Genomic DNA, 15,338 nt, shown 5'->3' with positions numbered 1-15,338 from the left:
CTCCACACACGCACGCTTATGAATCATACGCGTCGCATTCCTGATAATTGCTATGGGTTTAATAATACGTACAATTAATTCTTAATATGTGTTTGCCTTAATCTGGTACACAAGATCCTTTATTCATCCCCATAAGCAATAATCAAGGGGTGTCAAATCTGGGGATCTGGCTGGCCAGGGATGAGGACCTCCGCCACCAATCCAACTGTATGGAAGATACCGTTTTAGATGATCTCTCACGGCGAGGGTGAAATGAGCAGGCTCACCATCAACCAAGTCTCGTTGCAAGAAGAACATCGTCTAGCAATTGTGGCAATTCTTTTCGTAGAAAGTGTAGGTCATCGTGCTCCCCGCGTGGAAGAGGAAACATTTTGAGAAAAATTACTGGTGGACAGTTTAAGTTGAGAATTCGATTAGAAGAAATTACAGTGCAACGATTTGAAATATTAAAATACTTTCTAATGAAATTGACCAGGGGAAACAAACCATTAACTCCAATGGATACGTATGTTGTTAACATTTAGGTACTATGCCATAGAAAGCTTTCAGATGATTGTTGGTAATTTATTTTAAATATATGTAACAATGGTCTGTAGAGATATTCACAAAGTATCTAATCAGAATTGCTACACTTAGACCTGAGTTTGCTAAAATGCCCAGCAAACAAAATGAGATGAGGGGAAATCATGCGACTTCAGTGATGTAATGGCACTTTCATCCACAAATTGGAATTACGAATTTCCCACCTTCTGTTTTAACTGAAATAGTAGGCCCTACTCCAAATGCCTTGTCCTGATAATCATCCACGCCACTGTTTTAACTGAAATAGTAGGCCCTACTCCAAATGCCTTGTCCTGATAATCATCCACGCCAAATAAACTAGAAATCATACAGTGGAAGAAGGCTTTTTTAACCTTCGGCTCTTAAAAGATAGGCCTACCTATTGGATAAGTAGTGAAATTATAAATAATTGTTCACACAATACAATATTTAATCAGAGACTAGTATAGAACATTATCATGGGTAGATGTTCCAAAGTTGCTAATATGGACTGAAAATAAGATATAACGCAACTTAGATTTTATAGCACAAAAATGGCTCAAACACGAACTCATTGACTCGCCCGTGGCGGAGTGGTTAGACTCTGCCTTCCAGCGTGGCGGCTCAGGTTCGATTCCCACCTGAGTTAAGAAGGAATTTCTGATGAACAAAGCGGGTGTGAGAGGTTCTCCCATGTACCCTCACCATTATTTATTATCATTCCACCACTCACTCTGCGAGGTACCGAGTCTGGCTTCCAGAATAGTTGTACACATTGACGAGTCCTCATCCATTTTAATCTTTGAAGTTTCAAGATCTAATGAGATAGGAAAATTGTCATAGACAAAATTGTTTTAGCTAATACAAGTGATGTAGCCTATTTAAAGTGGGATAAAATAAATTTTTGAAGAATTAAATCTGTTGCGCTAAAGATCATGGAGCGCCAAGGCCGACCAGCTGACTGCTAGTCTCACGATCACGTGCCTCAGCAGATGTGAACGATCATCTAACCACTGATAACGTCTGCTCAGCGTGGTGATCCTTCTCAGCATTAAGATAACGGCAAATCCGTTACAAACCAATATGACTGCCGTGTGTAACAATAATTAAGTCATGGAACTCGCTCAAGAAATTAAGATACAAAATCTTGTACAAGAAGCAAGTCACTGTCTACCAGGTATAAAGTTTAAGGAATGATGAAGACGGCAGAAAGGACGTTGACGAAGACGGAGATGACAAAAACAATGGACATGACAACAGCGACGACGATGATGGTGGTGGTGGTGACTGCGAAGGTGACGAAGACGATAAAGACCACAGCGACTGCTTTGGAGACGACATAGGCCTAGATGTTGGCGAGAACAACGACAAAGAATACGTAACAATGAAGATGAAATAGATAACATCGAGCTACACAATAATAAAAGTAATGATAACTCTGACAAAATTTTTGATCACAAAGATGAAAAATGGCGAGACAAGTGATGAAAGTATTCGGAATAGCCTAGTGTTTGTTTGTTGCTTGAAATTGGGATTCCTGACTGTAGTTTCTTGTTAAAAGGAAAAAAAAAAAATCACAAATTCTCTTAATAGTCTCGACTGGATTTTCCGGGGAGTGTCTTCCTTCAGGTCTACATGAAAGTTGTCTTGTTAGAACAGCGCTAAAAGGACAGGAAACGAAGAATTACTCCATCTCGCGCAAGTATTAATTTAACCTTCTTGTGCGGTTCATACTATAAATAATTATCGTAAGATGATCTGAACTGTGAAAGGAGTTCCTGGCAGCAAAGAACTGGAAAACACAATTCCATTGAACCGGAAGCAGGTAACACCCATCGGAACCTCTTGAGCAGTAATTTTCCCAGCGGGTGGCTTTCTCAGCTATTGGGCAGAGCATTGTAGGTATTGCAAGTCTTGAGGGTTCGTACAGAGTCCGGCCTAACCCCATCGTCCTCGAGTGCAGTCCAGCTGCACTGAAGTTCCTCTCCCACGATGTTGCTTCCCGGTTTTTGTATGAGCTGAAATCAATCGGGCCAACTACAAACACGAGCTCTTGCATCTGCTGAATTGCTTGCGTTACATTATCTCGTCTCTGACACTATTCCGATCCTATAAATACTCTGAATCAGAATGTATTAACGACTCATATAATAGTGACCATATTTAACAGTAAAATAAATAGGTCCGAAGCAGTTCTATAAAAGGCTCCAGAGCGGTGATTATTTCGCGTTTATAAGTTTTTGCGACAAGATAAGTAACAAACTAGGTTGGGAGGAACCAGTCACTAATATCACAAGGAAAGCCTGGAAAGCACTACACTTCTCTCTGCGTATTCTCAAAAAATCTAACCGAAGGTCAAAAGAATTAGTGTACAAAACACTTGCTCGCTCAATTATGGAATATGGAGCAGTAGGCTGGGATCCGAACAGACAAAATCAAATTGATTCAATAGAAAATATCCAACGCAGGGCTGTAAAATATGTCAAAATGGGAAGGAGACATGGTGGAGAGATAGTTAAAGTCTTAGGGTGGGAATTTCTCAAATCAAGGCGACGAAAACCCAGACTGATCGCATTGTTTAAGGCACAAATAGGACACAAAGCATGGACCGACATCAACGCTAGATTAATAACACCATCATACTTAGGCAGGGCTGATCATATTAGGAAGTTTAAATGCAGAAAAAGAAAGGGCATGGCAAAATTTTCCTTTGTTAATTGCACAATAGTAGAGTGGAACAGTTTACCTGCGGCAATCTTTCAGGGTGGTCCTTTCAAAATGAATATATTTAAGGAAAAGTTGAGAAGATTAAACTGAAAATGTAATTGTAGGTGCAGTGTAATTATCTAAGTGGTGTCATGTAATTAAGTTGATATGTAATTAAGATATGTAATTAAGTTGATATGTAATTAATTAAGGTGATATGTAATTACTGAAGTTTGTAATAGTTGGGTTTAATAGAAGTACTTATAAGTTAGGTTTACTTTTGCTTATTGTAGACGTTATTATAGCATTGTTTTTACTTATAGTCCTAGGTTTATTGCATCTATTTAATTATATTTAGAATTAAATTTACGTGTATTCTTTTTTTGCTGTAATTATTGTAAATTTTATTAATATTTATTGTAATATTATTGCATATCCCTGCCACCGGGTGTATACTCAATTGTAGTGTTATACATACATACATTAAAAAAATATATATTTAATTCGTAGTAAATTAAATAGGATCTACTAACAAAGCACCAAAAATTTTAAATAATAAATAGGTCAATAAATAATCTATTTTTTGGTGAAATATAATAGATGATTTAGGTGTCAAACATGCCACTCTTTCAGTGGGTATTTCGTAAAATAAATTGTCAATTCGGTAGACATTTAGTAAAATAAATGTTTTTTTTTTGTTTAATACAAAACTTCTCGTTGTTTTATATTTCTTCTTACGCATATCATAAATCAACGTCATCAAAATGTAAACCAAGCATAGGTTCTATAGAGAACATCTTTTAACTGTCGAAGGACTAGTGAAAATAGTGTATAGGGCTTAAATTTAAGAAATTTAAAAGTTCTAAATGCTGTGGATTTGAAACCTCCGTTTTTTTTTTTGTCAGAAACAGCGGGTAGATTTTCGAGGAGAATGTTCTAACCTTTCTTCTATCTCATCGAGTTTTTCCTCTGTAAGTACACTTGGGTTTCTTTTTCCACATTTATTTAGAACGGACCCCGTTTCCCTAATTTTTTAGGAGGTTTAATATAGTCGTCTTATGTGGAACGGGAACACCAGGAAATTGCGTTGCAGAATATTGTCGCACTGTTCCAAAATTCTTCGTTATCATGTAACACTCGATAAGATAAGTCCTTTGTTGTAATGTAAACTTTTGTGGTGGCATATTAAGCCGCAACCTTCAGTCTTCAACTAAGAAGTATGTACATCAATACAAACGTCAACAGAGTTAAAGCTGGTTCACAATAAACCGGGAACGGAAACGAAAACGAGAACGAGAACGGGAATAATGTTAAAATAAATGTATTTAACATTATTTCCATTCTCGTTCTCGTTGTTTCCGTTCCCGATTTATTGTGAACCAGCCTTTAATAGGCAACTGAACAGCAACTATCAGTTACAATATAACTATGTGCTTTGTCCTTGAAGGCAGGGAAAGAGAAAGAAGGCGGGGTAGAGAAAGACTGTAGCGTGCGACTGTAGCGAACCCCGTTCATCGGGAATGACAAGCGCTGACGCCGTGCCCGCTTACCGTCGAGTGCCGTAGAGAATGCCATACACCGTTCTGTACATTATATTATATCCTATGTTACATAGAAAATTCTTCGAACTTTGCTTCAGTCGACTACAGAAATCTATCTTCTTCCGATAGCCATAGACATTTTAGTAGAAACTAGTGTAGTCTAGGCCTACACGATATCCGTACATCCATCGAGTAAATACAGAAATATTGACGATACCAAACGATTGCCAAATTAACTGAAACGAAAGTCACAAGCATGTTTTTAAACAATACTGAATAACATTTTGGTATACATTTTGTAGTTTTTTACGACAGACGGGTGATATTTCGTGGTTATAAACATATTTCTTACAATGATCCAAATTTCGCGTTATTTCGTGAGTTTTTTTTTTTTTTTTTTTTTTTTTTTTTTTTTTTTTTTGCTTAAATATAGTAATTTAGTTATCTAGAAGAGAAAATGTAACAAAGAGATATTTTGTTTCGTTTTTTTCCCCATGAATTGTAAATTTTATTTTATTTTTTTACATAACGCATTATTAATGAAAAAAGAACTTGAAATGCTAAAATAGTGCTATAGACAGTATTTGTTCCCCAATATGAAATAAACTTTCATCTTAAATTTAATCTAAAAAAATCTGAAGTTATGAAGGAACGGACTTGGAAAGTTAAAGTTGCGGGAAATTAGCGACAAACTTACCCCTCCCGAATTTGAGAAATTCTGCCCATATTTAAATGTCAAAGTCAATTGACACAATCTCACGTTTGAGGACACTCGAAAAGTAGATTATTAGAGATATTAAAAAAAAAATCACCGTCACTATTGAGGAAAGTCCATCAAAAATAATTTTTTCGACTTCCAAAATTGTATATGCTACTTAATTGGTTCGACAGCAATAACTAGAGCATCTTCCCAAAACGTTCTGTGTAAAAAAAAAGGTCTACTGATATAGCTACAGTATGTGCAATTGTAAATAGTTGTGATTCTCGTGTGTCGCAGGTTGTCGGGAGACGGCGTTCATATACGCGATCACAAGTGCGGGCGTGACACACGCCATCGCGCGGGCGTGCAGCGAGGGCAGCATCGAGTCGTGCACGTGTGATTACAGCCACCAGGCGCGGGCGCCGCAGGTGACGTCCGTGCCCGGCCTGCGCGACTGGGAGTGGGGCGGCTGCTCCGACAACATCGGCTACGGCTTCAAGTTCTCCCGCGAATTCGTCGATACCGGCGAGCGGGGGCGCAACCTCCGCGAGAAGATGAATCTCCACAACAATGAGGCCGGCAGAGCGGTAAGTAACCCTAAGCTTTATGGTCCCTGAACATGCATTGATTTACACATCAATCACTAACTCTTACAACTGCAGAGTCGAGGTCGATCGACGTTTGGCTCGCAATGCCCTGTTGTTTACATAAAAATCATAATCTGAGAAGTTTCACTTTTATTTTCTGGTGTAGTCCACATCTGTGGAGTAACGGTTAGCGCGTCTAGCCGCGAAACCAGGTGGCCCGGGTTCGATTCCCGGTCGGGGCAAGTTATCTGGTTGAGGGTTTTTGCGAGGTTTTCCCTCAACCCAATATGAGCAAATGCTGGGTAACTTTTGGTGTTGGACCCCGGACTCATTTCACCGGCATTATCACCTTCATCTCATTCAGACGCTAAATAACCTAAGCTGTTGATAAAGCGTCGTAAAATAACCTACTAAAATAAAAATAAATTTTCTGATGTAATTGTTTCTGCCCCATGTCACATGTGGAGACAGAAGTTTCGGAGCTGCGCAACGGCTCCATAAGGAGAAGTAAGAAACCTAGGCCTTCAGAGATAGTGCTCACTTAGCTGGCGAAGTATGTTACGTTTATGACTTACGGTTCAATGCGTTCCCGTGCATAAGTTTAATTTCATTAAATACTTCGTAGACAATGGATATGAATACTTTCTGGATCTGTCTTGGCATCCAATCAACAGTATCGAACTGTGTGCTACACTGCTGTCCTCACGAAATATATTCAAATACCCATTTCGAGAAATTCTCGTACTGTCTGAACAGAGCCTAAAGGCTGGTTCACAATAAACCGGGAATGGAAACGAGAACGAGAACGGAAATAATGTTAAAATAAATGTATTTAAATATGAGTATTCACAATTAACTAGTGTGAATGCTCACATTTAAATACATTTATTTTAACATTATTTCCGTTTCCGTTCTCGTTCTCGTTTCCGTTCCCGGTTTATTGTGAACCAGCCTTAACTCTATTGATGCCCACCACTATGGAGCAACTGTTAGCACGTCTGACCTTGAAACGAGCGGGTCCATGTTGAAATCCTGGTTGGGATTTTTCCGGAGTTTTCTCCTCAACCAATTGAAGCAGAATTGCTGTGTAACTTTCGGCGTTGGTCCTCGGACTCATTTCGCCATTATTAATTCACATATCACCAGCATCCGTACCATAGCTCAGGTTAAGTTCACGGTGCGGCGTGCTGTACTTCTATAAAGCCTTGGTTTTTTTGAACCGACGGATGCGACGTGCGAGATGCGAGGCCCGCCTCGCACAAATCTGGACTACACGAAAGATAGTGAGTGGTTTCTACAGGGACTTCATTTTATTTTTACTAACATTTCTAATATTAACCTGGCTATACCTTTGAATTAATGGACACACTGTTTGCTACCCCCTTCCAAGACTGGAGTTCGATGATACTAGCGTAAAATACAAACATATCACTTTACTAGGTATAGGAGGGAAGAAAAGTACTTCATCCATTTACGTAAAGTTGGAAATATCGCGATTTTGAGTTTGGTAATTTTCATTAGGTTTTTCTTTAATCAAAACACAGTACAGTATTAACAATAATTGTTTTCACTCACGAACTGAGCTATCAATTCGGACGTAGTCATCATGCAGCGTACATTACACTGTCTACAGCACATTAGCGTACAATATAGAGAATGAAGTTAAATTGAAACATAATCATAATATGGATATTTAAACACATTTTAAAAAAATGGTGGCCGTCCATTTCGATTTCAGTTCTTTTGTGCATATTATCGCACTATAGACTATTGTACGTAATTCCAATCACCAGTTTCGTCCTTCGTATTAGTAACTCATGTTGAAATAATTCTGTACATACTCTATAAAAGAGTACATTACTTACTGTAAATTCAATCTTCACTTCTATCTGATCCGAAAAGATAAAATTATTAAGACATGCTATTTACTGTCCGTCCAAGTGGTTTTGTCGCAGAGTCGTAGAAAGGAGGGAAATCACGTGACAATTAATTAACGAGGCCCTTTTATTTAAGTTATTTTAAACAGTTGTATAATATTATGTAGACTCCAATTCCTAACAGAAATTAATGTTTTCCTAAAAGAGCCAAGACAGCCCAGCTTAGCTCTTAGAGGGGCGAGCAGAAGCGGGTGGGGGAAACCGGGAATCGACATAGGCAAACGGATGACAGTACCTGTGCGGGAATATGATTCAATAGTGAAAGCTCCTTCGTCACTGGAAAACGCGAACATATTTCTGGAACGTACTATACTCACTAACTCAGTACTGTTTGTGTTTACTATGACCGTAAGGCGACTTTGACTGTATACACTTGGTTCTGAGTTGAGAACGGTTTGAAGGTTTTACTAGTAGACGGGGTGGGAGTGAAGTACATTTAAAAACTCAGGTACAATAAAAATTGAAGGAAAAATAAAATGATGACCCTGTATAACTGCGAGTTGCGAAGTCTGCGCACCTCGCAACTACAGAAACCACTCACCATCTCTTGTATAGTCCGGATTTGTGCGACGCGGGCCTCGCACCTCGGATCTCGCATGCGTCGGTTCAGAAAAACCAAGGGTTTAGAGCGCGGCCGTTCGGCTACCCAATCATTCACAGAAGTGGTAATCACAATAAGCTTCAGGAGTTAACTACTCTCCAAGTAAAAGTTATTGTTTCTTAACGAAACATTCCATGTAATCTTTTACATCCCTATATATGTATTTAGTATGGATATTTGTCTACAAAATTTACAGACCTAACTACGCCCAACAGTTAGTTCCCTTGTACGAAATTTTCAGTAAAAATTCAAACTTCACCTCCGACAGAACTTGCCATGGTAGTTAATGACAGTTACACCTCTTAGTACAAAAAATTAATAATCCAGAAAGCTACCCTATTATAAAATAAGCTTTAGAAAAAAAAAACATTGGTTTTAAAGATTAGACGTTCAATCACCAGTACATTCCTTGTTGTCAGAGATTCAACAACGCACCAGGACCGCATCGGACTCAGTGTGTTGTCATATTGAGAAATGCATCACATTTGAATTTAGCGTCCATTATAACGTGCCCAGAAGCCTTAGAAGCTACTAAGTTGAGATTCGGGCATTTGAAAAAGAAAAAAATGCAAGCTCAATTTATTTATTTGCATATTTATAGCTAAGTCGATATTAATGTATTTTTCTACACTCTTATAACGATTTTATCCATCTCACTTACAACATTCTTTTACATCTATTGGCTTGTTTCCATCTTCAAGGAAAGGGTATTTTCCAGATCCTAAGCTGACGGAATAGACGACAGAGCATGCAATCTCTGTATTCGCCTGATGTAACGGGACAACGATCTTCACTGCCACTTGGCTTATATTATATTCCCCGTATCCAACATAACATTAACATTTGTGTTAGTAATATTCTGAGAGAAAAAAAATCAGTATTTTTCGGGGCTACAAATTGTAAAAATAAACACACGTACTGGTATTTTATAAACATCGAATTTCTGAAGTACTACAAATTTTACTCCAATTGCTAAGTTGATCACAGCATTTAAAATATTTGCTTTCGCTAAATCACATAGTTTCAAACATAGACAAATGCATTAGAAGACATACAACTCAATGTATACGATCGAAAAATTATTGAAATTTTTATAAAATAAATGTCATTGCCAGTGTTGGGTAAAATAGACCTACATAATTCGATCTGTACTACAGTTATTATATATTATTATTAGTATTTTTCTTGTTACTCTCCAATGGTAGAGCGCGGAATGATTTATCAGTTTAAATGAAATTTTAACCACAATATGCATATCACACACGGTTTTAGATTTATATACTGGTTGAACATTAAACTGAAAACCATTGGCAACACATTCTCTCTGCTACCCGATTTGTTCATATCGACGGTTTGTGTCTTTAGGTTTTCAAGCATATCATCAACATCTAATCACTGACCAGCTAAGTGGCTAATATGGCTACTCTGTCTGCGACTAAAGTTCTAAATAGTCTATACAAAAAGACGATTATGTAATTCAGTAATATCAATGCTATAGAACTGTAAAATCCTGTAAATAATGGGTATTCATAATATCTATCTAAAATTGTCACATTGGAACACTTCTAAACATGTTTTTTCCCCTCATCATTCCCATCGGAACACAACGAGCAACAATCCGGCCCAACACAGCACATTGGTACTGTCTTACACCTAACATTCAAGACATTCTGGACTTCTACAGCATAATAATAATAATAATAATAATAATAATAATAATAATAATAATAGTAATAAGGGAAAAAGAGCAACAGTTCTTTCTTAACTACACATTAACAGTAGCAGAGGCGATTTAACGTTACTGTTACAAACTTAAGAACAATACAGCACTATACAATCATTACCTTTGTTCACGATGTTATAAATGGATGAGCCAATTACCATAACTGAGCATTAAACAAGAAGTAGAAAAAATGTCAATCCTTACTATTAGAGCAAAGTCCTCATCAGTGCCAATATCCCTCGATGTTGAGCTGGCGTCCATGGTATTCCGATAGTTTGATAGTTTCTCCAACTGAAATGATAGAAAAATAACATAATTTCCAGTCACCATGTTTCATGATACATGCCTGTTATTGGATCGAAATTGGTAGGATTTATAATTCATATCCAAGGCACTTCAACTACAAATCAATTTTTTTAAACTTTGTAAGACTGTTAATATTTGAGGAGAAATTAAGGATAAATTAATAAATCTATAATATTTGTAAGACTGGTTAAAGTTCTGTATGTAATATCTTTATAATCCTTCAATGTAACTAGAGAATCCATCCACTTCAGTTAGTCCATAGCCTGGTCGATGCTTACTACATAATTACCTTAGGTACAATTAATTAATTGTAAATCTACCAAGGAATTTGATTAATGCTTTCGAGAACGAAGTACACAGTATATATAGGCCTACCCTTTCCAGTCTGTGTAAGGCAAAACTTTGAAGTGTCACATAATGAAATACATCAAAGGAATTTTTTTTTCAGTACCCGGAGTTTTACTAAAGATTAAGAGAAAATGAAACTACACTGATGATATTTATAATTACATATGATCATAAATGCCTGAGAAAAGTATATACCAACAAAATTTTCATGCATATGTAAGTTCTATTATTGATTACTTGCCACAAATGTACCTACAGTCCGCGTCACCGTTTTTGGCGCGTGAAATAAGTACAGTAATGGGAACGTTAAGTACAAGTGTTTTACCTTTGCCGCAGTCACTCTGACAACTGTGTTTGGCAAATGGCTGATCCGACGTGCATAGGAAGTGGTACCATTCTCAGCTGCACTATCAACATGCTCACAAACTGGACATTATACTCTAAGACACACGCCAAAACGCTGGCGCCAGTAGTATTTAAACAAAAAAAATTTATACCACCAGGCACAGTAGTCCATGAGTTTGATCAGTTTTAGGCAATTTTAATTATTAGACGTGCAGTATTTCACTGAATAGAAATTCTTATGTGCGTCATGGTTCAAGATCATTTATATTACTGTACAGTTATGCTAAAGATCAAGATCAATGTGTAGTTCCTTGTATTTAATATTCGTACATCATTTCTTCTTGTATAATGTCATTATTATTTAATCTTATTTAATTCATCGAGCCATTTATGTGTAATCTTTTATTGCAATTTGAAATTACTACGAAACGAAACCATACACATACTTCTATATGATAAACCACACGGTATTTTTCTCTTGATACGGTAAGAGGTGCTCGAAGTCTACTACCGCAGCTTCAAGTGAGCTTAGCACTGCTACCAGAAATTATATTTTTAAATCCGAATGGTCGCGCTCTTGTACATATCGTGACTCAGTTGTCGATTCAGTCTGCGAATCTTGATGTTCCGATGGAGTCCCACTAGAGCAGTGGTTGTCAGCACTCGCTGAAATGGGTAGAGTGAATGGAGGGTAAGGAAATATGCTCCGTCGTGCACAAGGGGCAGGAAAACAGCATAACAGCCAGCAGCCACGAATGCACACTAGGACAGTGTCTTGCCCGCGGGTAAAGGTTGACGCTCACTGGCACGAACCGACCGGAACGGAAATCTACAGCAGTCCGTCTTCCGCGGAAGCTCTGACGCTCACTGCTCGGAATATTCCGGTACAGTCGACAGGTAGTCTGTTTTAAACATGGAGTGGGATAGTAGTTCCGAAGATTATTTTATTTTACTGAGTCTTTAGCTGATGAGGAAGGAAAAAGGAAAAGAAAAAAGAAAATATGGGTCCATAACTAGAGCCCGGATTTTATGTAATGTGAAAATGAGAACTATGTAGACTACATAAATATGAAGCTAAAAAGTATGTAGATAAATATGTAATAAATAAAAAAAAGTTGGTAATTTAAAATCTAAGCTTTATTAGATGTATTTGTGCACACTAATAAAAAATTACAGGTGCACATGTGATTGAACCTCATTGTTTGGAGTCGCAATTAATAATTGAATATTTTTACATATTTTCTACGGTTATTGATCGTCTCGTCAAAGGAAACCTATACGTAGGAATCATCAAGTCCATCTCTAATCGTTTCCATTGTGTCAGTGTAGCAGGAGTTCAAATATTTTTTCCGGAGTGTTGATTCATGCGAAATATTGAAGTTGCAGTATTTGCGTAGGAATGCTTGGAACTTTGGAACTCCAAGTTTATACCATTGCATATGTTTGCAGCAACCATTGCCATGCACAAATTTTTATTAAATTCACTTGTAGAAGACGAATGTTTCAGCACCACTTGTGTAAGAAGAACTTTTTCTTTTCGACGGAGCACGTTTTTTATTTCTCACATGAAGTCCAATTTTTAAATGCTATTCTAATTGTGACTTCATGGAGCACCCAATGCGTTTGTCACACACTTAGGACTGCGCGATTTTACCATTTTAGTAAAAGAATCGTCAATTGAAATCCAGTCTTTTAACTTGGATGCGAATGGCAGTAGGCTTGCTATTATATTACCTGATGTCAAAATAAGTTTCTTAAAAAAAAACAGAAAAAACTATTGTTTTCTTTTAGAGCAACTGATTCATTCTTTCCTTCACTACTACCATTCGCATTGGTATTTGTACCTACTTTACCGTTACTTCTCAAGGGATACAAACTATTAGCATTGCAAAGAGATGTCCATTTTTTGACAGAATACGTTATTATTTTCAATTATCAAATTATATTTATGCACTAGAGACGAAGGGATAAGCTTTATAAACAATTTTAAAAATAACTTAATCATTACGTAGAGAGAAAATTAGTGAAAAAATGTATATATTCTTTCAAAATATGCAATATCCTTCAAAATATTTTAAAATGTATAATATATGCCAAAATATTTATTATGCACCAAAATATGTAAAAACATTTAAAACTTCGAAATAATGATCCCTTTCGTTAATCTTCGATGCTACTTACCCATTAGAATTCTACGAAATGTTTATTTGGCCATTATTCAGTCTACCATTCAATATGGTATAATTGTTTGGGGTGGAAGTACAAACATTAATCTTAGTTCGTTAAATTTACTACAAAAACGAATAATTAAAATTTGTTTGAAGAAACGTTTCGATTATCCAACTAAATTAATTTATTCTGAATTTAATGTATTTAATATTGAACAAATTTATAAGCATACGCTGTTAAAATTTTATCATAAAAATCGTAATAAGTTTGTATTACAGACACATAATTATGACACAAGACGAAATATTAATTCAACATTAATAGAACCTAAATGTCTCACATCTGCTGGTCTAAAGCATAGCATTAATTTTGGCCCTCGGTTGTACAATGCTTTAACTAAATTACACCCAGAACTTCTAACATGTAACCCACTAACATATAACAAGAAAATTAGAAACGTGTTAATATCTTCAATTTGATTAAATAAATGTATAGCCTATGTGTATGAATTAATCAACCTATATTATATTTGTATTCTATAATTTTGATATATATATATATATATATATATATATATATATATATATACACACACATATTGTCCTACTTTTCACGTGCGATATTATTCTTCTCTAGTGTTAATATTATATTATATAATTCCATTGCCACTATAATTTAAATTTTAGTTCCTATTTTATTTTACTTATTTATTTTTATTATTTTTTCTGTATTTCTCTTATATTAATATTGTATTATATAATTTCTGTAACTGTAATTTTAATTTTATTTCCTATTTTATTTTATATTCTCTTACAGGCCTATTAATATTATATCTTAACTGCGATCGAACACGAGCGCTGCTCATTCGGTCTCAAATTTTGTTAATACTACTGTATCTCCTTTTTATATTGATGGTATTATTTTATTTCTATTTGTCTTGTTTGTTTGTAATTATATTCTTTATTCTGTATATTTAAATTTAAATTTAATACGATTCGCGGACTTTTAGCTTTCCTTATAGCTACATATGTAGGAACGGAATATGTAATTACATACAATCCGGGCTCTAGTCATAACAATATAAAAAAGTGTTTTGATTAATTTAACCATCTTTGCCCACATTTGTGTAAAGATCGAGTAATGGTTTTTTTAGTACTTTCGTATGAGCGAAGAAAAATGTTTAAAATTTCATCTGTTATTAGCATCTCAAATAACGAAGGGAAACATCACATTTCGAAGGCCAATCAGCACAGAAGCGCGATTAGCACTGTTAAAATTAACTTTTCATCACCCATTTTAAGAATAATCTGTCTGGACAACGCACCAGCACATGTTGAGTGGGAAAGTACTGAGAACAGCCAACACACTTTTCTCCGAAGACCAGCGAAGACATACGAATGCAGCCGATTGTCATCGGAAATTCCGCTAGGGTCGTGTCGCGAGAACCCTGTCCGTCAGGACCGGCAGCCGGTTGCTTCCGTTCGGACAAGTGAGCGTTTACCGTTTAAAATACATGCATACGTCTCTCGCAGAATATTTCCGGTTCGTTCCGTTCCGGTCGGTTCGTGCCAGTGAGCGTCAACCTTAAGAGACGCTAGTCCGAGAGTGCAGTGTTCTGACGACTGCTACACTAGAGTATCCTTACATCTCCCTCCGAAAGCGTAGTGCGCCACCTCAGAATGATACTATCTTTACTCCTGCCATAATATGCTACTACATCATATCAAATCGTTCAGGTGTGAATACCAGTCTATTGAAGTGATGATAATGAATACTGAAATGGAGAGTGGCGGTGGAATTATCGAGGAAAATGGTAGAGCCCCGAAAGAAACCCT

The 15,338-nt window shown here is 36.5% G+C and overlaps 1 protein-coding gene across 1 annotated transcript in view; it reads left to right on the top strand.

Moving 5' to 3' along the window:
* wg (wingless) overlaps window positions 1-15,338 on the top strand; it is a 167,688-nt gene that overhangs the window by 131,130 nt on the left and 21,220 nt on the right. The window contains exon 3 of the mRNA XM_069841941.1: window positions 5,785-6,074. Coding sequence (XP_069698042.1) covers window positions 5,785-6,074 — 290 coding nt within the window. The remainder of the gene's footprint in view (window positions 1-5,784; window positions 6,075-15,338) is intronic.

This window comes from Periplaneta americana, chromosome 12 (assembly GCF_040183065.1).
Source record: "Periplaneta americana isolate PAMFEO1 chromosome 12, P.americana_PAMFEO1_priV1, whole genome shotgun sequence".
Classification (NCBI taxonomy): domain Eukaryota; kingdom Metazoa; phylum Arthropoda; class Insecta; order Blattodea; family Blattidae; genus Periplaneta; species Periplaneta americana.
This window is presented reverse-complemented; position numbering and strand designations above follow the sequence as displayed.